This window comes from Brassica oleracea, chromosome C7 (genome assembly GCF_000695525.1).
Source record: "Brassica oleracea var. oleracea cultivar TO1000 chromosome C7, BOL, whole genome shotgun sequence".
Taxonomy (NCBI): Eukaryota; Viridiplantae; Streptophyta; class Magnoliopsida; order Brassicales; family Brassicaceae; genus Brassica; species Brassica oleracea.
The window spans coordinates 47,125,709-47,148,707 of record NC_027754.1 but is presented as its reverse complement, the minus strand read 5'-3'; the positions used below and the strand labels follow the sequence as shown (position 1 = coordinate 47,148,707).

At 37.9% G+C, this 22,999-nt stretch overlaps 3 protein-coding genes across 4 annotated transcripts; 1 reads left to right on the top strand and 2 right to left on the bottom strand.

Moving 5' to 3' along the window:
- Window positions 1-578: 578 nt before the first annotated feature.
- Window positions 579-4,667, bottom strand: LOC106305855 (disease resistance-like protein CSA1). Of its 2 annotated transcripts, none has more exons than XM_013742251.1 (5): window positions 4,004-4,667; window positions 2,792-3,923; window positions 2,384-2,701; window positions 1,355-2,305; window positions 579-1,288 (listed from the first exon to the last, which is right to left on the bottom strand). In XM_013742251.1, exons 1-5 carry the CDS (start codon window positions 4,471-4,473, stop codon window positions 650-652), a joined length of 3,510 nt encoding a protein of 1,169 aa, XP_013597705.1. In that variant the 5' UTR covers window positions 4,474-4,667; the 3' UTR covers window positions 579-649. The 2 variants fall into 2 exon arrangements, with proteins under 2 accessions (XP_013597705.1, XP_013597706.1); XM_013742252.1 differs by having other exon boundaries at window positions 2,384-2,698.
- Window positions 4,663-9,315, top strand: LOC106303465 (probable WRKY transcription factor 16; the record flags this gene model as incomplete). Its single annotated transcript, XM_013739726.1, has 7 exons — window positions 4,663-5,168; window positions 5,241-6,348; window positions 6,442-6,738; window positions 6,818-7,492; window positions 7,572-8,521; window positions 8,625-8,812; window positions 8,931-9,315. Coding segments are annotated over 7 exons (3,918 nt in total), but the record flags the coding sequence as incomplete, so codon positions are not given.
- Window positions 9,316-9,523: 208 nt separating this feature from the next.
- On the bottom strand, window positions 9,524-10,990 carry LOC106307103 (60S ribosomal protein L8-3-like). The gene is made up of 2 exons (XM_013743971.1): window positions 10,497-10,990; window positions 9,524-10,004 (listed from the first exon to the last, which is right to left on the bottom strand). The coding sequence occupies exons 1-2, from the start codon at window positions 10,934-10,936 to the stop codon at window positions 9,668-9,670; spliced, it is 777 nt and encodes a 258-aa protein (XP_013599425.1). The 5' UTR covers window positions 10,937-10,990; the 3' UTR covers window positions 9,524-9,667.
- Window positions 10,991-22,999: the final 12,009 nt, after the last annotated feature.

The following is a 22,999-nucleotide window of genomic DNA, read 5'->3' as shown; positions in this document are numbered from 1 at the left end:
CAGACTATTAAACAGACTATTTTCAAGTTTTTATCAAAAAAAATAAACCCTAAGGAAGAAAATGACCAAAATGTATAATTTAATAGGTAAAAAGACTTTAATATCCTAGATATATAAATACAAATAAATAAATAAATAAAATAAAAAATAATATTTTTTATAGTGTTAGATTATATGTTTTCAAATTCAAACTTTTTTATAAATTTTTTTTGTTGAATTTTTTTTTAAAAAAAATTCTTTTTGTAATTCGAAATACTTTTTGAAACTATTTTTCAAATTTTTATTTTCAAATTTTTAATATTTTTTTTTAATTTATAAAATTTTAAAACTAAATTTCAAATTCCACCCCTTAACTCGAAACCCTAAGGTTTAGATTAGCTAACCTAGGGGTATAAATGTATATTTACATCTTTAATAAAATATTTTGATCATTTTGATCTATATTTGTGATAAAAAAAATTTAGTTCTATTCTAGTGTATTTCTCGATCATAAAAAAAATCAAAAAAATTTGTGAGTAGTATTTATAATTAGTATTTTATACAGTCTTAAATATAAATTAATAAGTTTATTTATAAGATCAAGTCAAAAATTTCACTATATAAACTTTTATTTTACATATACAAAACATAATTAGTCACTTGATGATAATCAAAAATACAACTTGTTTATGTGAAAAAACCCATAAACCAAAAAGAACACAACAGCTGGCCACAGATACCTCAAAACGATAAACAAAAGCCGAACACCAAAGCTCACTTTACACTCTCCAACCCAACAACCTCTTGTTGAAGATCTGTTACAGCTTCCTTCAATAACGACATGGTTTGGTTCCTCGTACACCAAACTTAAACCACAATTTACAATCTCACCTTCTCCATCTCTCACTTCGAATTCAATTGAAGCCACCGTAGGGATACATTTATGATGTTCCCGCGACCCTTGTACACGATCTGTTAGGTGTGAGCAACTGATGTAACCGATAAATACATGGTCGGAATCAATCTTGCGCGGTTCGATCCAACCTCCACCAAGAGTGCAGCTAAAACGTATACATGTCCCGAGTTCGTTTCTGAACTCACAAGTGCACTGTAATGAGAAACGGTTCATTTCTTCTTGATTGTAAGGGAATGCAACAACAGCGCATACAACTATTGTTGAAAGCCTGTTGTCACACCAATGTGGCGGAAACTTCAGCTTTAACGTGGATCCGATTGTGCGATGGTTAAACCATGAAGGTACTTCGCTCCCTGGAAAGGAAGTGGTGAGCAAAGCTTCTGAAACATTTCCCTGGAAAAAAAAGAGAGTCATAAACTGTTAAAAGAGATTCGTTTATGTAAAAGTGAGGAATGTGACCTCTTTATAGCATCTAGCATCTAGCTGGATTTTCCTTTGAGCATATGAAGTGATGCTATCCTTTGCAACTTGTTCAAGATTGTTGCAGTTGGTGAAAATGAACTTAGAGTGAACCTGCTCCATAAGCTTAAGAAGGGACATGGGTGTTGCAACTGTTTTCAGTTTGCTGCAGCCATGTGCATCTAACATCTCTAGATTTGGTGGAAGCAATGCAATTGATGTGAGATTCTTGCAGTACTCTAAGTCAAGCCATTTCAGATTATATAGCTGACCGAAGCCGATTAGCAGGCTGCTGATCGTATCGTTCCTGCTTAAGCATAGACGACGCAATGAGGAGGATAGGCCGTTCATACCAACTCTTAACTCGCGCAGATCTTCCATTTTTGAGCTATATGATGAATGCAATATATTCGGCATGTCTGTAATTGCTGTCCTATCGAGCAATAAGATCTGCAAGCATTTCATGTTTTCAATGGAAATTGGAAATGTTTTGAGCTTTGAACAGCCAGATAGCACCAGTTTTTGCAGCGCTTTCAGCTTCCCCAGGCATTCTGGAACATCCGCCAACATTTTGCAGTCTTTCAAGTTCAATACAATTAGTCTCTGGAGCTTCACCATATTAGCAGGAAGTTGAGTTATGGCGGTTCCATCTAAGTAGAGAGTTTCCAGATAATCCGAAATTACCCGGAATTTCTCAAGACTTGAGCAGTTGGTGAGGGTGAGAGTTTTCAGAGAGATGAGATTCATATGTGGAAGAAACCGGAGACTCGTGCATCCTCTCATGTTGAGGAAAGCAAGACGTTTCATACGTTTCATCTCCTGGGGCAACTCCTGCAAACTTGTGCAGCCTTCAAGACTCAGTCTTTGGAGATTTTCAGCATTTCGCAACCCCGACAACTTGCTTAACTTGATTGAGTGGCTAAGATCAATCCACCTTAACTTGGGTGTATCCTGCAATGAACAGTCATAAAAGCTAGGCAACTCTCTCATCTAGGTGACAAAATCATAATGGGTGAAGCAGAGACACACCTTAACACCTTCCCAGACCTCTTCAATCTCGCTGTAAGGCAGGTTAAGGTCGGTAAGATTCTTGGGGTTGAAGTCTTTTGGAAGTTTCTTCAAAGGGAATTTCAGCCAATAGAGATACCGTACTTCATCCAACGTAAACTCAAGTCCCTCAGGGAAGTTTAGCTTGCAGTCAGCTTCGCATTCCCGGTAGCAACAAGAGTTGTAGAATTTGAGGTACCTAAGGTTATGCATCCCGCTGAAGGTACATTTTTCCAAAGGAAGTTTTTTCTTCAGTTCAGACATGTCTAGAAAAATACCTCGCACACTCTCCGCTCCCTGCTTAACCAGTTAAAAGACAAATAGGTTAGCAAGTAGAAGTTTCTCGAACATTAGAGACAAATAGGTTATCACGAAAAGAGAATATCTTACTGCTCTTTTCTTCAGTGCACCAACAACGCCTTTATGGTTCCACAGCCTACGCGACCCTTGTGCACCAAGTTCCTTGCCAAATGTATACAGTAAATCATGCATCTCCACTCGGCCGCCAGAAATGTTTATAAAAAATTTACTGGCAAGATCCCTCAAAGCATCAGTGGCACAAGAATCTACTAAACACCTCACGTAATACTCATCCCCTGATCTAAAGAAACAAGCGACATCGAGAAAGACATCTTTTTGAAGCTGACCCAGTTCATTGTAGCTTATCTGCAAGACATTTTGTATAGTCTTGTTGGGATTTTCTGCCAGCTTGCAAAGTTTATCTTCCCAGTGAGTCTCATCTTTTTCATTAAGCTCAGCACCCAATATCTTGAGAGCTAACGGGTTGCCTTTGGCATAATCCGCAAACAATCTAGAAAGGTTCATGAAGTTTCCCCAGGGAGTAGTAGAGTGGTTTCCACCAAAGGCAAAATAGGTGAAGTACTGAAAGCTGTCACTGCCACTCAACCTCAGAACCTCATATGTGTCATCAACTTTCCCTTCGATCACCGACCTGTCACTCGTTGTGATGAAAATTAAGCTACCTTTCTTGATCCAGTCGCATTCGCCAAGAAGAACCTCAATCTGTTTCTTGTCACTTACGTTATCAAGAACAACAAGAGATTTCTTACTGAGTAAGAGTGCCTTGAGGGATTCGGGCGACAGGTCAGCGACTTGTTGGTTCACGTTATCATCATCCCTCAACAACTCTGCCATGAGAATGTTCCGATTCAGCATGCAGTCTTTCCACATTTTACGGACGTCATGAAGAAAAACACAGCGCAGGAACTTGTGTTGCCACTTTTCATACAGCATCCTCGTCAAGGTAGTCTTACCAATACCAGGCATCCCGACAACACCGATCGTAAGAGTGTTCTCGCACTGGAAATCTAACTTGTCTTCCAATTGCCTAAGACGCGTTTCAATGCCAAACAGAGGAGGCGAGTCAAGAGCAGCAGCTTCTCCTCCTTGTCCTGCAGCAGAAGGATACTCAATGGGGACTTCTCCTTCAAGACCCGTCGAAACATGAGAGAGCACTTTGATCACTTCCCCTACAATTTTATTGATGTATTCACCTTCATCGCTGCAAAGAGGCAATCAGAAAACCATACTAAAAGAAGAAGAGATTTATTACGTCACGTCACGTCACGTCACGTCACATACCTCGCTTCGCTTAAAGTGAAGCCTAGCTTTTTGGGGACATCCTCTAAAGCTTCTCTCCACTTATCAAGCTTTTCACCTTTACAAGTCTTAGCCAACTCCCAAAACTTGTCACCAAACACTCCCTTGAGATTCTTCACATCGTCTGTCTCCACCTTGTAGAAGATGGGGATGACCACTAGCTTCCCCAAGTCAACGCACTCCTTGATCTTCTCCAGCTCGTTTAAGCACCAGCTGGACTCCGTGTAGAGCGCTGAGAAGATAGCCAGCGCGACTCTCGACCCTTCGATTCTGGAAAAGAGGATGCTGAGATCTTTACCTTTAGTTTCGTCTCTGTCGATAAAGACGTTGATTCCATCTTTTCTCAAGGCCTTCTCCAGGTGGCTGACGAAACCGTTCCGCAGCTGTTTCCCTCGGAAATTTATGAAGACTTGATGCTGCGGCGGTGATTGTACGGAGGAGGAAGCCACCATGGTTGTCGCGTAGAGACTTCGAATCTTTGGTGTGGAGATGATAAACTGAACAAATGGTAAAAAAAAAGGAAAAAGATATTTTTGTAAAAGTCAACGTTTTAGTAAACGGTCTTCCTTCCACCTTCACACAAATATCTCTCTTCAAAGCTTGATCCTTCCCTATTGGAACGAACGTCGTCGTTCTAATGGATTCTTCTTTTAGGATCTGTGCTGCTACGATTATTCTGGGTACCCTATTGTTTATTGTTTACAGAAAACTCAGATCCACAAATCGAAACAGTGGCTTCATCTCCCAATTTCTCGACTCCATCAAGCGATTTGGAAGCAGTGTCTAATGGATCACCACTACAGCACGCCGTCTACATCTACTGCGCAGAGACGTTACGGAACACCTTCGCCAGCCACCTCTCCGTGGATTTCCGCCGCAAACGCATTGCTGCATTTGTGAACTGCGATGATGATGATGTGACAGAGGGAGCTTCTGTGGTTTTTGTTTTTTCCAAGAACGACTCGTGCTTTGACAAGCTCGTGACGGTTCTTCAGTGCCGGAGGAAAACAGGCCTCCTGGTGGTTCCGGTGTTCTATGGTGTAAGTCCATCAGAGGTAGTGGTGCCGGAGCACGATTCTGGTGATCGGATAAGAGAATGGAGTCGCGCTCTCCGCGAACTGAGAGAATTACCAAGCCACCAGTCTAGGTACATGATCTAACCAAAATGTTTTTATATTAATTATTTTAAGTAACTGATTTTGATTAATGATATAAACAGTGAGGAGTGTGGTGAGTGCCAAGTCGTGGAAGACATTGTCAACGCTGTGTATGAAAAACTATTTCCCACGGAACAGATTGGAACCAACTCGAGGCTGGTGGAGATAGAACGGTTGCTTTGTAAGCAACCTTGGGGTATCCGCCGCTTAGGGATCTGGGGTATGCCCGGCATAGGCAAGACCACTCTCGCTAAAGCAGTTTTTCACCAGATATCTGGAGGCTATGAAGCTTCTTGTTTCATCAAACACTTTGACAGAGCTTTCCATGAGAAGGGACTTCACTGTCTGTTGGAGGAGCATTTTGGGAAAATCCTCAAGGAACTTCCTCGTGTATGCAGTAGCATTACGAGGCCTAGTCTCCCTGGGGACAAGATAAGCAAGAAGAGAACTCTTGTTGTTCTTGATGACGTGCAAGATCCTTTAGGTGCCCTGTCTTTTCTCGGAAGGTTTCATTGGTTTGGCCCGGGCAGCCTAATCATCATAACCTCCAGAGATAAACAAGTGTTCCGCCTTTGTCAGATGAATCACGTGTACGAGGTTCAGGGATTGAGTGAGAACGAGGCTCTTCAGCTTTTCTCTCAGTGTGCATTTGGGAAAAGTATAAGAGAACAAAATCTTCTGGAGCTGTCAATGGAAGTGATTGACTATGCTAATGGAAATCCGTTTGCTCTAAGCTTTTACGGCAGAGAGCTCAAGGGTAAGAAAGTATCAGAAATGGAGACGACTTTCCTCAAACTCAAGCTTCCTACTCCATATAAGATTCATGATTTATTCAACAGCAGCTACAAAACTCTCAATGACAACGAGAAGAACATTTTTCTGGACATTGCTTGTTTCTTCGTGGGAGAAGATGTTGACTATGTGATGCCACTTCTTGAGGGATGTGGTTTCTTTCCACATGTTGGGATTGATATTCTTGTGGAGAAATGTCTTGTAACTATTTCAGAAAAGAGAGTGCTAATGCATAGAATAATCCAAGACTTTGGCAGAGAAATAATCAACGGAGAATCAGAACAGATGGAGAGGCGTAGCAGACTGTGGGAACCTTGGACCATAAAATTTCTACTTGAAGCAAATGGACATCCCAGAGCAACCTGTAAACGTGTTTTGGTCTGACATATTCTTAATTTTTTCATATAAAACTTGATTGCTTTTGGACATGATTGAACCTGATGCTTTCATCCTGCTTGCCTTCTATTCCAGGGCACTGAAGACATCGAAGGCATCTTTCTGGACACATCGAACTTACTCTTTGATGTGAAGCACACTGCTTTCGATAATATGCTTAACCTTAGATTCCTGAAGATTTACTGTTCCAGTCACGAAAATCAACATAGACTCGGCCTTCCGAGAGGACTTGAGTCTCTGCCTTATGAGCTAAGACTTCTCCACTGGGAGAACTATCCTTTGGAATACTTGCCACAAGACTATGAACCATGCCACCTAGTTGAACTCAATATGTCTTACAGTCATCTTCAGAAACTTTGGGGAGGAACCAAGGTAGGCAAGCTCATATCCCTTATTTCATACATTTTCTAACATTATATTAACTCTTATTACAACTTAATTTTCTGTTCAGAACCTCGAGATGTTGAAGGTTTGTAGGCTTTGTCATTCCCAACAGCTGACTGAGATTGACGATCTTTGTAAAGCTCGAAATATCGAGATAATTGATCTCCAAGGTTGTACAAAATTGCATAGATTTCCACCCACGGGTCAATTACAGCATCTCCGAGTTGTAGATCTTTCAGGTTGCACAGAGATCAGAAGTTTCCCAGATGTTTCACCTAACATTGAGGAACTACATCTACAGGGAACTGGCATAAGAGAATTACCAATATCCCTTGTGGCCCATGTCGTCTCATCAAATCAGAATCTTGACAAACTTGTTTTGCTAAATATGAAAGATTGTTCTAATTTGCAAAGTCTGCCTCAACTGGTTGATTTAGAATCGCTTGAAGTTCTTGATCTCTCTGGATGCTCGGAGCTCAAGAGTATACAGGGATTCCCACGAAACCTGAAAAGGTTATATATTGTTGGCACTGCTGTTAAAGAACTTCCACCGCTTCCCTGGAGTATAGAACTCTTGAATGCACATGGTTGTGTGTCTCTTATATCAATTCCTTTTGGATTTGAGAAACTTCCTAGGTATTACACATTCAGTAACTGCGTTGCTCTTTCTGCACAAGTGGTCAGCGAATTTGTAGTTAATTCTCTGACTAATGTAGAGCGCATGGCGAGAGAGTATCAGCCGGTACTTCTCTATCTCTCTATCCTCTCTCTGTGTCTCGCACACATTTTTGTATCTAATTTATTTTGGCTTGCGGTAACAGGAACTCAACAAATCTCTGGCTTTCAGCCTCACCGTGCCTTCGGCTTCAAGTAAACAGTTCACATGTGATCTGCAACCAGGGTCTTCTGTGATGATACAACTGGGTTCTTGGCGCAGCACGCTCGGCTTTGCTATTATAGTCGAACTTTCATTTTCGGAAGATTACCACGAGGCTAGTGATTTTGGCATTAGTTGTGTCTGCAGATGGAAAGACAAGGGATTCATCTCTCATAGGCTGGAAAAAAGCTTTCCTATTTGGACTCCAGGGGAAGGTGTTCCAAGAGATCACGTGTTTGTCTTCTGTGATCTCAATATGCATCCGAGTAACTGTGAAGGAAATGATCCCTATATATTGGCTGATCTTGTGGTATTTGAATTCTTTGCGGTGAACAAGGAGAAAAAGCCTCTAAATGAGAGTTGTACAGTGACGAAATGTGGAGTCCGTGTGATTACTGATGCAAATGGAGGTGCAAGTTGTAACATGAGTCAACCATTTCCATCCTTGGGTTACCTGCAAGAGAGTTTTGATAGTGAGATGGAAGAAGTATTGAGGGTCATCTTTGATATCTTAGACAAGAATGATAGAAATTTGGTTCTTTACATTGCATGTCTGTTCAATGACGAGAAAGCTGATTTCCTGACACCGATTATAGCTAGCATTGACCTGGGGATTAGTTCTAGGCTCGAGTTCTTAGCCAATCAGTCTCTCATACATATATCTCCATATGGTATTGTAGTGCGACATGGTTTACTTGAGAAAATAGGTAGGGAGATTGTAGTGCTCTCAAAGAACTATGCGTCTTCGAGTAGGTGCTTGGATGAGCTGGTAGAGATTATGAATTGCAATAGAGAGTTTCAGAAAGTAGTGACTATTTTCGACAATGTGGTTCCTTCTGACGTTGGAAGGTTGGCCGACTTAGCAAACATAGACGGAGTGAATTCTCGCAAGTGGTATGTTTGGTCCAACTATTTATGCTTGAATATCTCTCAGATTAGTTGTTCCTTAGTCAAATGATACCTCTCGTTGATTGCAAATGATCTTTCTCTTTGTTAGGGATAATGAAGCAAAGATGTTGGATAAAACTGGATGTGACGTTCTGGAGGAGATAAATCATACAACGTCAAATGATTCTGGCGATGTGATTGGAGTTCAAGATCATGTTACAGACATGGGTTATTGGTCGGGTTCGGAATCTGAGGAAGTGAAGAAAACAGTTGGGATCTCAATTTCCTTGGAAAAAGGTAAGAGTACAACTGCTTAAGTCAGCTCTCCTTTCATTCTCTGTTGATATATTTTAGATAGTGTGGTGATTTCACCCATTTTTATGACCTGAGGACCCGTTTGTTTGGTGAGTAGCAGGGGAAAAGATAAATGCAAGTATGGTTGCAATGCCGGTGGAGCCACCAATGATAAGATCCGAAGCACGGAGTCCTACTTTTCGAGATCGAATCCCCTTTGCTGAGCTTTATACTGGAGAAATCCCAGCTGCATTTTTACAAGGGCTGCACAATATCCGCTCTGTGCTCCAATCTCAAAAGTCCATACGACTATAAGCGAGCTAAGCCAAACCAAAATGTTCCCTCGGCTCCGTACCTTTTTTTAGTATACATGTAACATATAGATCATAGATACAGATATATATGAACTGTATATACATGAAAGTAGATCATTTGTATCTACCAAATAATCATAAGACTGTTAAGACTTTACAAACAAAGATAATAAAACTATCTGAGTACCATAATTTTCATGATCAAATTATGAATTTTTTTTTGTTAAATTGCTTTTCAGTTAATGCATATAAGTGATCTAATATGGTAAATCTCTCAAATCAGATGCTCTCTATATATGAATGAAGTTTATACTTAGATGCTTATGGCTGACAAAAATTCAAAGAAAAACGAGACGAACAAACACTCAAGACATGGAATTTAAATTGCATACGAAGTGAAGGTTAAACTCTGAAAACATAGATTCTAATTGATAGAGAAAGGTCTCAAATAACATTATAGCAAGTCTTAAGGTTTCAAAACAAGGTCTCAGCGAAAACCCAAAAACAAAAGTGAACAATTTCATCATCTTGACGCTTTCTCTCCTTATTCTTGCTTGGAAGCAAGAGCAGCAGCTTGACCTCTGAGACGACCAGTTCTCCTTGCAGCGATAAGACCAACCTTCTGCCCAGGGGGTGCATCACGACGAACAGTACTGGCGTGACCAATATGCTGATGGTTACCTCCTCCGTGAGGATGCTCAACTGGGTTCATAGCCACACCACGAACCTTAGGCCAGCAGTTCCTCTTCACACGGTACTTGTGGTATGCGTTACCCGCCTTGAGCATCGGCTTCTCTGTCCTTCCACCTCCAGCAACTTGGCCAATCATGGCCCTGCATCCACTTGGAACGATCTTCTTCGATCCAGACGGCAACTTAACCCTGCCAAAACCAATGTGCAAGTTGTAACTGTAAGAACCAAGCTCAAGAAACAACGACCTAACGTTTCTATAACCATTTCTAATCAAATCAAAGGCAATCATATAACAATTCATTACAACCAAAAAGACATAACTTTTCAATACCACAAACCAAAAAGACACAACTAAGCAAGTTTAATCTTGTAACGAAGAACTCAACCAAATGATGATCAGCCATTTCTATAACCATTTCTAATCCAATCAAACGCATTACAACCAAAAAGACACAATCTTTCAATCATACAAACCAAAAAGACACAATCTTTCAATCATACAAACCAAAAAGACATAACTAAGCAAGTTTAATCTTGTAATGAAAAGAACACAACGAAATGATGATCAGCCATTTCTATAACCATTCCTAATCCAATCAAACGCATTAAAACCAAAAAGACACAACCTTTCAATCATACAAACCAAAAAGACACAAACTTTCAATAGTCCAGAACCAAACCTGGTCGTGTCGTTGTCAGGGTTGTGAGAAATAACGATAGCGTAATCACCAGAAGCTCTAGCGAGGACACCACGATCACCGACATGGTGCTCAACATTGCAGACAACAGCTCCCTCAGGGATAGATCTGAGTGGAAGAACATTTCCGACAACGAGAGTAGCTTTCTTACCGCAGTACAAGAACTGTCCTGTGTACATACCTTCGGCGGCGACGAAGAGCTCCTTCTGCTTCTTGTAACGGAAAGGATGACGGAAGGCGACGCGAGCCAACGGAGCACCACGTCCCGGATCGTGGATGATCTCAGTGACGACACCCTTGAGGTAACCATTTCTCTCGCCGAAGTCGAGGCTCCTGAACTTGGCGGGGCCCTTGCGGTGGTGAGTGTGGGACTTGAAGACGGAACCTGCTCCCTTACGTTGAGCTCTGATGACACGACCCATTGTGGATTGTGTGAAGTTGTTTCGTCTTCTTTGAGTTTACGGCGAGAGCAAGGAACTAGGGTTAGAGCTTATATGTAGATGGGTGTACTTCACTCTTCAAACCCTAGTGGGCTAAGATAGATTCTACTCTAAATGGGCCTACTCTAAATAAGCCTAGTCAAAGCCCATACTAAATATTGGGGGAAATGAGCCTATAAACTATTCTCCTACTTCGTTTTATCTTTTATCTTCCTTCATATTTGTATTTGTTTATATGCGTTTTGAGTATGTATGTGAGAAGAGAACAGTTTTAGTGAAGATCAATCTTTGTCTTATTACTTGCTCTACACAAAAACAAGACCTGTTAAAAAGTAAAAACTCAGAGGGCAGGACAAGTTGCAGTTCTCCCGCAATACATTCACCATTCACGTTTTTCTGTTCACAAAAACAGTTTAAGCGTGAGATCTGCATGTAGTTCAATATTTTTGTCTTTTTGTGGAAAAAACAGAAGATCTGAATGCAGATTTCATCCGCTAACATTTGGTGGTGTTGATCTTCTTTCTTTTTTCTTTTTGATAATAAATAATTTTGTTACAAATACTTAACTTTAAAATATATTTATCTGATTTTATAAATAATGTACAATGATTAGCTCAAACTATATAGTTTACACTAATATTGTTTGTCTTGTTTTAAAATTATAAGCATGACGTTCAATCGCCGACAAAACACAACATTTTCAAAGAAAGAAGATATAAATATTCCTACATAAATATCAACAAGGATAAGTAGTTAATATTTTTTTTATGTTTTAAAATAGTTAATATATAGGTAAATGATTGAAATTTTGTAAATCTATTGAGAGAAGACAATTTTAAATGAAATCTTAACCGAGAACATGTATTTATTGAGTTGTACGATCAAATAATTTTCATGACTAATTACTGTTTCAAATATCTTACACCCACTGGTAGAGCTATTCCCCCATGGTAAATTTAACCAAATGTTCGATATTAGTGTAATCTACCGGTTCTCTCAAGAAAATCTTGATCACCTAAAAAGAAAATAAAAGAAGCATAAAAATCTTATAAAACATTTACATGCATTTCGGCCGATCCTATAACATTTAAGATATTTGTTTAGATATCTTGGTGTAAGTTTTATTATTTTAATATATGATCTATAGTTTTGAACTGATTTTTTCATTCATAAGTTATAATAAATTATTTGATCGGTTTGATCTGCTTCTCTCCTGCATGATCCGCTTGATCTGCACTTGTCCCGCTTGATCTGCATGATCTGCTTGAACTGCATGATCTGCTTGAACTAATTTTACCATTCGAGACCTCAAACTGAATTTACTGAAAACTGAAGAGTTTTTTTGGTTGTATGATGTACTTGAGAGTTGAAAGTTGATCAGGACAGACTTGGAATTTTAGTAAAATTAAGACATTCTGCCGATAAAATGAAACTATAAAATGTAATTATTAATGCTAACAACCTCATGAATAGTGTAAATATCAACATCAAATGGTTTAGAATTTCAGCAGTTTTTCTTTAGATCTATTTTTAATTGTATGGTTTAAATTTGAATGTGAGAATCACTAAGATTTCTCTACCAGAGAAATAAAACAAGTTTTTTAGAAGAGTATTGGTTTATATTTTCTATGTATGATATTTTAGACAAAACAAAAATAGTAACGTGAGGTCCATGCAGCATAAAAACAATAATGAAAGCATCCAAATGGTCTTCTTAAAAATCTTAAGCAACAAGTTTGAAAAAAGGTTCATAACATTAGTACCCAAAAAAAAGTTTGAAAAAGAGTCAGAAAACAGATCAGCCAGATATAATGTTCATCAATGTCAAGCAGACAGTGTATAATCTCAAAAACTTGAGAGTGTGCCGACAAATGCTTTTTTCTTCCTTTTAATTATTTCAAAATTCTTTGTGTTGAAAAATAGACATTTATCTGTTTTTGAGCTCTTCTGAGTATGATATTAAATTTTATTTCTATTTGTTTGGTAGTCTAATTTAAAACTGTAATTAATATATCATAACTATGTGTGCGACCAAGTCTCTTCTTTTTGTGCACATTGGATCAAATCTCAAAATTCATATTTTATATATATATAGAAACAAAGAAATATAGAAGAGGAAGATAAGAGTCAATATAGGCGAGACATTGTGGCTTATATGTTCTGCCTTTCAAACAACAACCCAATCTCTCCAAACCCATTTTCAAACACACACACTGTCGACTTGTTTCAACAAATTTTGTAGGATAAAATCATTAATTTAACAGACAATATTAAATACACATATATGATGAGGGAAATGGAATTTTTTTGTTAGAAATAGAAAATTGGATATGTATATTAATGATTAATTAATGTTACTACACATATACTAATCATTACATATATGAAAAGTATCATTCCAATAGAGTATTATGATCTATCCATATACTAATCAAACTAATCACCATCAAGCGAACAATAATAGTCTAGTGGATATTTTGTGAGATATTGTATATATCATTTAGCAAACAAAAATATGTATGAAAAATATACGGTCTCTCTCAAGTAATGATTCTATTATACAGTAGAATCTCTATAAATTAATACTCTATAAATTAATTAAAAATTTCGATTCCGAGTTAGACCGATTCAAAATATGATATAAATCGATAAAATAATAAGATAATATATATTTTTTAGAAATTTTATGTAAATATATAGCCCCATTAAAATCATAAATTAATAATTTTATATAATAAAGTTTACATAAGTACAAATAAAACGTTTTATTATTTGTTTTATATTTATAATTAATGCAGTTCATCTCTATTTTTCTTAACATTTCAATATATTTTGATAATATTTAGTGAAATTATATCTAAAATGTATTTAAATTCTATGAAACATATTTCGTATACACCTAACAGTATAACAAAAACAAGATAAAAGTTGAAATTTCTAAAACTTGATTAATATACATACGATAAAAATTAACTATTTTCTTATTTTATAAAAAAAAAACTAAAAATAGAGAAATCTACAAAATGATTTTTTTTGTAAGTTAATAACTCTTTAAATTAATGAAATTTCATAGTTCCAACATTATTAATAACTCACATATACGTCGACAGACGATCTTGACAGAATTTACCTACGATACAAAAAGTCTATACATTATATATCTTGATATATATATTAACCCGAATGATAAACGCATAATTTAAAAATGTATGATTCTCGATTCAACTGCCTAATAATGCTTATACGCAGGGGCGGAGGCAGAGAGGGGAGTGTGGGGTCAGGTGACCCACACTAAAATTGGAGAAAAAAAAATTTTGGTGTATTTTCTTGAAAATTATTGTAAAACAAAAGTATATTTCTGTAATAATAATATATACATATTAAATTTATATATTATGACTCCAGTCAAAAATATTTCTGGCTCTGCCACTGTTTATACAGTTATACGTGTTGACAAATCTTGAAGGCGGCTTACAGTTTACAAAGTTGTGAGTTTTATGACTGGAACTAAAAACAAAACGAGACAAAGGGAACATATGATTAATCATGAAAACAATTTAAAAGCAATGAACAGATCAAGAAGACACGAACATAACCAAACAAAACCAAATTTAAAACCAAAACCAAATCAAAGCTGTATATATACCGAACCGCATACTTCAATTTTACAGCTCAGCTCATACATTGAAACTAAAAAACAAATCATTAGAAGATCCCCTTTTCCCTTAATTTTGGAGGAAAATCATGCATGGATTAGAACAAAAAGTTTGTTGATCTTTCGATTTGTGATCATGGCCTACTTACAATCTTATGGCTTCTCAGATATTGAGTTGTGGAGCATTACGTTTGGGAACCACAAATGGTATCAATCGTTGATGTTTAGAAAATAATGGTTGATAGACCATGGAAAAAGTTGTCTGAGTCATCAGCAGGAAAGAGTGAAAATCAAGATGCCTTTACTTCTGTTTGTGATTTTTTTTTTTGATACTGTGGGATCGTCAACCGACTAATCCCACGACACCCGCAATAGCCATGTATTCTTACCATTTAAAGCAGTTCGGGTGGCTAGCTGGGATGGAACCAGGTTTCACCCTTTATCGTGAATTTCGCATTTAATGTTTCACATATAACTTGCAGAAACAATAAAAAAACAACCGGGTTTTCTTATGTTTGCATACAGAAAAAAACTCGCAGTCAAAACGTTTACGACTATCTTTCTAATCAGTATTTCTTTTGTAACCTAAAGTTCAAATTTTGTAGGACGAATGGAAAATTAACATACTAATTTGTTGATTCAAACTTGATACAAATAAACTAGCTATTCCTCTCGAAAACCAACGGTCAACAATACACGCTGCTTAAGGAAAACTCATTCACCCAGACTCATGTTCAAAATATTCAGAATAAATAGACAAGAACCCGATATCACATATAGAAAAAAAAGAAAAGAAATAAGAATCCTAAGAGAGTGATTGATTTAAAAACGGATATATATACATCACTATAGCCACAAATCTTGAGTCGATGCTTGACGCGATCCCCGCAGGCCGCCATATGCTTCCGTCTTCTTAGCAAAGAAAAGAACTAAATCATATTATTTATATACTGTTTCTTTATTTTCTTAATATTAAGTTTAATGTTTCGATCTTCCGAGTCTAGAAGGTGGCAATGTGATCAAACGTCCCTTAAGAACCTTAAAAGAGATCATAACCTTGAGAGATTCCCAATTGAGCTAAATTAGTCTCTCTCTTGATCGAGTTCTATCAGAACATGGAGATGAGTGATTGAAAGACAACTTCATCACAAGGGATAGTAAGACCCTAAAATATAATGTAAAGTCTGTGTTTATTCATCAACCAATCTTGGTACTTATACAACGAGAATATAGAATCTATGAACGTGTAGATAAACCTAAGTCCCTAGTATATAGGAATACATCATTATCCCTTTACCCCCCTTCAAGTTGGTAATGACATATCTCGAATTCCCAACTTGGACAACAAATGATGAAATGTCGGAGTGGGCAAGGCTTTGGTAAGTAAGTCCGCAGGCTGATTCCTCGTTGTAATGTGTTCAGTAGTAATAAGCTTGTCACGCACAGCATCTCGAACAAAGTGACAATCATTTTCGACATGTTTGGTACGTTCATGGAACACAGGATTCTTAGCAATATGGAGCGCAGATTGACTGTCACAGAAAAGTCTCATGGGTTGAGGATGAAAGAAGCCGAACTGGAGAAGAAGTCGTTTGAGCCATTTTAACTCACATGTAGTATCTGCCATTGATCTATACTCAGCTTCAGCTGATGATCTAGACACTGTCCGTTGCTTCTTTGTTTTCCACGAAACAAGAGAATCACCAAGAAGAACAACGTAGGCACTTAGAGAACGACGTGTTATAGGACACGCAGACCAATCCGAGTCAGAGTATGCGGTAAGAGTAAGGTTTGCGTCGGAAGACAGCATGATACCTTGGTCTGGACAGCCTTTAAGATAGCGGATGACTCGTAACGCAGCTGCCCAGTGATCTTCAAGCGGTTTATGCATAAATTGTGATAGAATGTGAACAATGTAGCTTAGCTCCGGACGTGTGAAAGTAAGATATATCAATCGTCCAACAAGACGACGATACTTGCCCGGATCCTGAAGTCTCATGCCCTTGGCGAGTGCAAGTTTGTGGTTGAGTTCAGTTGGGACTGGCGCTGGTTTCGCTCCAAGTAAGCCACACTCGGTTATGATATCGAGTGCATACTTCCTCTGAGAGACAAATATCCCTTCAGGTCCTCTAGCAATTTCCAAACCCAAAAAATATTTAAGTTTGCCTAAGTCTTTCATTTTGAAGCATCGATGTAAGTAATCCTTGAATCTTTGAATAGTAGCAGCGTCATTGCCAGCAATTATAAAATCATCCACATAAACCAGAATATGGAGACATATGTTAGCTTCCATGAATGAGAACAGAGAGTAATCCTCGTAGCTTTGAACAAAGCCAAACGACTTGAGAGCTTGACTAAGTTTCGCAAACCAGCAGCGAGGAGATTGTTTAAGACCATACAAAGACTTCCGAAGACGACAAACTTTGGATGGATCATCAGATTTAAAACCAGGAGGAAGTTCCATATATATTTCTTCTTCGAGATCTCCATGTAGAAACGCGTTGTGGACATCCATTTGGTGGATCTCCCATCGCTTAGCAGCCGCAACTTTCAGAAGAAACCGAACCGTATTCATCTTTGCCACAGGGGCGAATGTATCTTTGTAATCAAGTCCCTCTTTTTGTCTATTACCACGAGCAACCAGGCGAGCTTTTGGTCGTTCAAGAGTACCATCTGCTTTATACTTGTTTGTATAAATCCAGCCACACCCGATTGCCTTCTTGCCAGGAGGGAGAGCTGTAATGTCCCAAGTATGGTTAGCTTCTAAAGCTGTTACCTCTGTTTTCATTGCACCGTTGAACCTTGGATCATTGACGGCTTCTTTATAATTCTTTGGAACAAAATCTGTAGTAATTTTTGCTAGAAACGCCTGGTGGTTAGCAGTAAAAGCAGAGGTAGATGAGTAATCAGCAATGGGATACAGTGTCTTACCTGAGACCGTTGATGGAGAACTCTGATATTGCTTGTTGAGAACGTGAGGGGTGTTTGTAGTTGCAGAGTTCGTGAGAAAATTCTTCAATAAGACCGATGGTTTCTTTGTTCGATGACCACGTCCAAGAAGATCAAGTAGGCCAGGAGAAGATCCCGATATGTCATGATCACGTATTGGTGAAGATGGAGACGGTAGTGGAGATGCAGACGTAGGGTTAGGAGTTGGTTTATCAGTGGTTGGTTGGACAACAGTATCTGGTGGGGAATTGCTTGTAGACGGGGCAGTAGGTGTAGATGGTAAAGGCGGAGAAGAAACATCAGGTGTAGTAGTAGTATTGTGAGTAGGAGAGGAAGTCGTGGGTATAGTAGGAGAAGGTTCAGGTGTAGTAGAGAGAACTGGAGTTTCAAAATTTATCAACCAGTCGTCAATAGGAAGAGCAGTTTGTGAAACTGGTACTGTAACCGAAGGTAAGTCTTCAATACCTGGAAACTGATCCTCGAAAAACACCACATCCCGGCTAACAATAAACTCATTAGTTTCGACATCATACAAGCGCCAAGCTTTCTTGCCAAAGGGGTAACCTACGAATATGCATTTTCGACTTCTTGTAGCAAATTTGTCTCTGTCACGAGGTCTTAGGTGAGCGTAACAGAGGCAACCAAACACTCTTAACTGCTCATAGATAGGTGGTCGACCATGAAGAACTTCATAAGGCGTTTTACCATTAAGAATGTTAGTAGGTGTTCGGTTAATGACGTGAGCCGCAGCCAAGATGCTCTCTCCCCAAAATTCAATAGGTAATCGTGACTGGAACATGCAGGCACGAGCCACATTCAATATGTGTCTGTGTTTCCTTTCCACTCTACCGTTTTGTTGGGGTGTATAGGTACAAGATGTCTGATGAATGATACCGGTCTCGCGAAAGTAAGGTCCGAGTGTCATGAATTCCGTTCCATTATCTGTCCGTATGGTCTGTACTTTATGTCCAAACTGGCGTTCACTCATCGCACAAAAGTTGCGTATAAGAGAAGAGACTTCTGATTTTTCAAGCATCAAATAAGTCCATACAGCTCGCGAGTAATCATCCACTATGGTAAGAAAGTATACAGCCCCACAAGAGGCTGGTGTTCTATAAGGTCCCCAAACATCGCAGTGGATTAATGCAAAAGGAAAAACAGCTTTATTAAGACTATCGGGAAACACTTGGCGAGTCTGTTTTGCTTTGAAACAAATATCACATTTAGACTCACTAAAATCTATTTTAAAATTCTGAAACACCGGTAAAGAAGACAAAGCTTTGTAGGATGGATGGCCAAGTCGACGATGCCACAGAGTTGAAGAAGAAGATTTTGTCTTAGAAGCTCCATGAATTCGTGCAACCTTAACCCCCGTAAAATAGTACACCCCCTCACGTTCTTCACCTGCTCCAATCAGAGTCCTCGAAAAACGGTCCTGTAAAACACACAATGTATCAGTAAATATTGCTATGCATCCAGTTTGTTTTAAAAGTTTCGAAACTGATATGAGTGTGCAATAGAAATCGGGGACACAGAGAACATCGTGAAGCACATAATCCTTGCTGAGACGCAGAGATCCTTGCTTCGTAGCAAGAGAATCACGTCCATTAGGAAATGTAACCGATGATGATGGGATATCATAGACATCATGTAATAATGATATATCACCCGTCATATGGTGTGATGCCCCTGTATCAATAATAACGTCAGTAAGCATTGTTTTACCCGACAAGCGTTCCGATGATAAATTGCTTTGTTGGTTTTGGAGAAGTGCGATCAGAGATGCAATCTGATCCGATTGTTGGTGAGAATTGCTTTGTGCAGCATTAGCTCTTCCGCGGCCACGCCCACGATTGTTGTTAGAACGACCACCACGTCCACCTCGATATGATGATGAACCATTGCGTTGTTGTTGTTGTTCAGTGTACCAGTCAGGAAAGCCATGGACCAAGAAGCACTCTGTTATATCGTGACCTGTACGACCACAATGGGTACAAGTTCGAGAAGGATCTCTTGGTCGTGGAGTAGTATCAGTTTTGGCAGAAACCAACTCTTTGGAATTCTCGGTTTGAACTGAGAACCCTAAAGCTTCGGTTCGTTGCTCTTTAGATCGGGTAGTTGCCATGTTTTGCTCCTCACGAATCACCCTTGAGTAAACAATATTGAGATCCGGTAATGGATCTTCGTCGGTGATGCGAGAACGGATGGCAGAGAATCGCGAGTCGTCTAGACCAAACAAGAATTTATGAACTTTCGCGTCTTCTCTTTCTTTTTCAATATCAGTCGCAGCAGCACACGTACAAGGTCGAGTTGTCTTCATATTTTGCAACTCTTCCCAGAGTTTAGTTAACCGACCATAGTAGTCAAGGACCGTCTGTCCATCTTGCTTGCAATTTGTTATTTCATCTTGTAGCTGATGTAGACGGGTCCCGTTTTTGACAGAAAAACGAAAACGCAGAGATTCCCAAAGCTTGTGTGCTTCAGGCACATGAGTAACTGTTGATCTGAGTTTTGAATCGATTGAAGTGCGAATCCATCCGACAATCATAGAATTTGCTGCAAGCCATCGCGATAAGTCTGGTCCGTCTGTAGGTTTTGGAATGGTAGCATCAATAAAACATGTTTTCTGTTTCGCTTGGAGAGAATTTCGGAGTTCTGTAGCCCATTCAGTATAGTTGTCTTGTTTAAGTAGAACAGAAGTAATAAGGGCTCCAGGATTGTCTGATGGGTGTAGATAGTATGGTGACGAATCTCTGGAAGTCGCCTGCGTAGTTGTAGAAACAGCTGGCGTGTCGTGCTCAGCCATTATGGTTGATGAACCGTAGTAGTAGAAGATAGAAGAAGATCAATAGTATTGAAAAAAAAAAAAAATTAGGTTATGAAACCTGGCTCTGATACCATAAAATATAATGTAAAGTCTGTGTTTATTCATCAACCAATCTTGGTACTTATACAACGAGAATATAGAATCTATGAACGTGTAGATAAACCTAAGTCCCTAGTATATAGGAATACATCATTATCCCTTTAGACCCATGTCGTGCTCGAACCCAAACTCTTCCTCAGCTAGTTGGAGGAGTGACTGAAACTCAGGATGAGCTAGCCATGAGATTGGCACCACGTAGCGACTCCGGTGTTGACCAACGTAGACCGGGAAGTGACCTTTTGGCACGTCGTTACCTTGGTTCTTCTTTCCAAGAATTGAGTATCTCTTTAATATTTTCTTTAGAGATGCTGCTTGACACGCTGACACTTTGTTCGACTTCTTTGTCACCATGATTTGAGCTCACTGAAACCTAATTTGGCTAGAGAGAGAGAGAGAGAGAGAGTTTGGTACGTTTGAAGAAAGGGTGTGGATGTGAAGGTGGTAGAGAGAATGGAGGGGTATATAAGGGCGCAATGAGAGAGAAATTGGAAGAGTTTATTAGCAGCAACTTTATCGTGTATAAACCGTGGGAGTTTCTTAAAGAAAAATAATAATATTTAAGTTTTATAACACTATGATTTTAAAAAAAATAACCAAACCATTTAGTAAATGCATTTGAGGTTTTCACCAGGTTTTCAACGTTCTGAAATGAAAACCATGTTCTCTTCTGTTTCATCCTTTCATATTATTTTATTTGTTTAAATCGTGAGATAGTCTCTTGATAGTTGAGTGTTCTAACTTAAGAAGAAAAGTATTCTATATACATAATTATCTTTTAAAATAATTTTTCTAGGTTTGTTGACAAAAAAAAAAAGATTTTTTAATTAGGTTTACCTTTGACTTTTTAGTAGATTTGTGGCTAGGTTATATGAATTATGTACATAATGACAACTAATTCATGCAGAAAACTCTACCTTGATGATCAATAATATTAATGCAAATCACAAACCGTCAACCTACAAAAAATCGCATAAATATAAATATATAAGAATAAATGATTATCAATCACTGAAAATCTAACTACTTACAAGGTTAGTTATTCTTGACAAGCACATTCTGGATGACACATATAAACCTAATAGTCCGAGATTAATATAGCATCAATAGAGAATTGAACTCAGAACTAGTTCTCTATAAACTTCCTACAAAGAAAAGCATAATTAAAAATGTTTTCATTTTGTAATGGTATTTTGAAAGCAAATATCACGCGGTATGTAGGAAATAAGAGCAAATTTAGAGACAAGTCCATAATGGAAATAGGGGAAAAAAACAAATATATGTATATATATATATATGTGTATATATATAATGTGAAAGAATTCATACAAAATAAAATTGAAACTCTTGTAGGGACCTGATATAGCATTTCCCTACATTGTCTCCCTTTTGTGTCTTTATCTAGACATAACTCTACAAAACAATACAAGTATTGCCCGTTTTCTCTTCCCCTTCATATACAGTACTCTTCATCAGATTTGTCTCTACTGAAACTTCCAATTTCATTACAACTACTATATATACATATAAATCAAAGAACATATTATATATTCGTTTTGTCACAACTGCAGATTGAAAACGAATAAATTACAGCGATATCACATGACTTTTTTACAACTAGAATTATCAACACTTAATTTACAGAAAAATGATTTTATCAAAAAAAAAAAAAAAATTTACAGAAAAATGATTGTAGTTCGGTGGTTCTATATTTTTCTTGGTTTAAGTTGAGAACAAATTTTGTTTGAGGGTATAGCATGGTTTATATGACAGTTATCCCGGGTGACGATCTGAATTGTAATCTGAAATGTCGGTCATCCCAAATTTTAGTCCCATTCGGAAAACCACCTTATATTGTTTTATGATTTATGGTAGGTTTGGTTAAAATCCGGCTTGGTTCAGTAGTTTTTGTTAGTTAGGTTTTCTTGAATACTATAAAACGTTTTTAATAATAGATTCACATTTTATGTATATAATAAATAAGCGTATGAAAAATATAAAGATATAGCTAAGAAATATAATAAATATCCCCCATGTGAAAGTTTGAAAATGAAAACAAATACTTGGGATGGAGTCTAATTTTTTGTTTGTTTAATTGATAGTATCAAATCCATGTAAGTTCCACGTACTTCTTTTCCTTTTCTGTGCAGCATTTTTTTTCCAGCTTTCTCTGTTCATTTAAATGTGATGAATCAATCAGTATCATCAAACATTTTTCATCTTTGGCTTTGTGAATATTCCAGTCTAGTTAATTGCAAACTTTCCGTGGTAGTAACCCCAGTATCGTGTATAAATTAAAAAGTGATTGAAAAGGACTCATATATTGGCAGCATCTACACTATTTTGTCATCAGTGACTTAAAAAAATCAGGTGAACTTTCTAAAAAGTTATTTGTTTGCATCTGTAGAACATTTATTTTAGAGAAGCACAAGCTAAGCTTGTCGTAGAAACATCAACTAGAACATCTAAATGCGTGATAAGTAACCAAGACAACTTCTGTAACATCTGAGGGTACGTA

Bases quoted from the DNA above. Each gene is read 5' to 3' on its own strand.
- LOC106305855 (XM_013742251.1), bottom strand. From the start codon at position 4,473: ATGGTGGCTTCCTCCTCCGTACAATCACCGCCGCAGCATCAAGTCTTC. The intron at 2,306-2,383 runs GTGTGTCTCTGC...TGTTCATTGCAG, and splicing joins AGGTCTGGGAAGGTGTTAAG to GATACACCCAAGTTAAGGTG. The intron at 1,289-1,354 runs GTCACATTCCTC...TTTTTTTTCCAG, and splicing joins ATGCTAGATGCTATAAAGAG to GGAAATGTTTCAGAAGCTTT.
- LOC106307103 (XM_013743971.1), bottom strand. From the start codon at position 10,936: ATGGGTCGTGTCATCAGAGCTCAACGTAAGGGAGCAGGTTCCGTCTTC. The intron at 10,005-10,496 runs GTTTGGTTCTGG...TGGTTTTGGCAG, and splicing joins CCTGACAACGACACGACCAG to GGTTAAGTTGCCGTCTGGAT.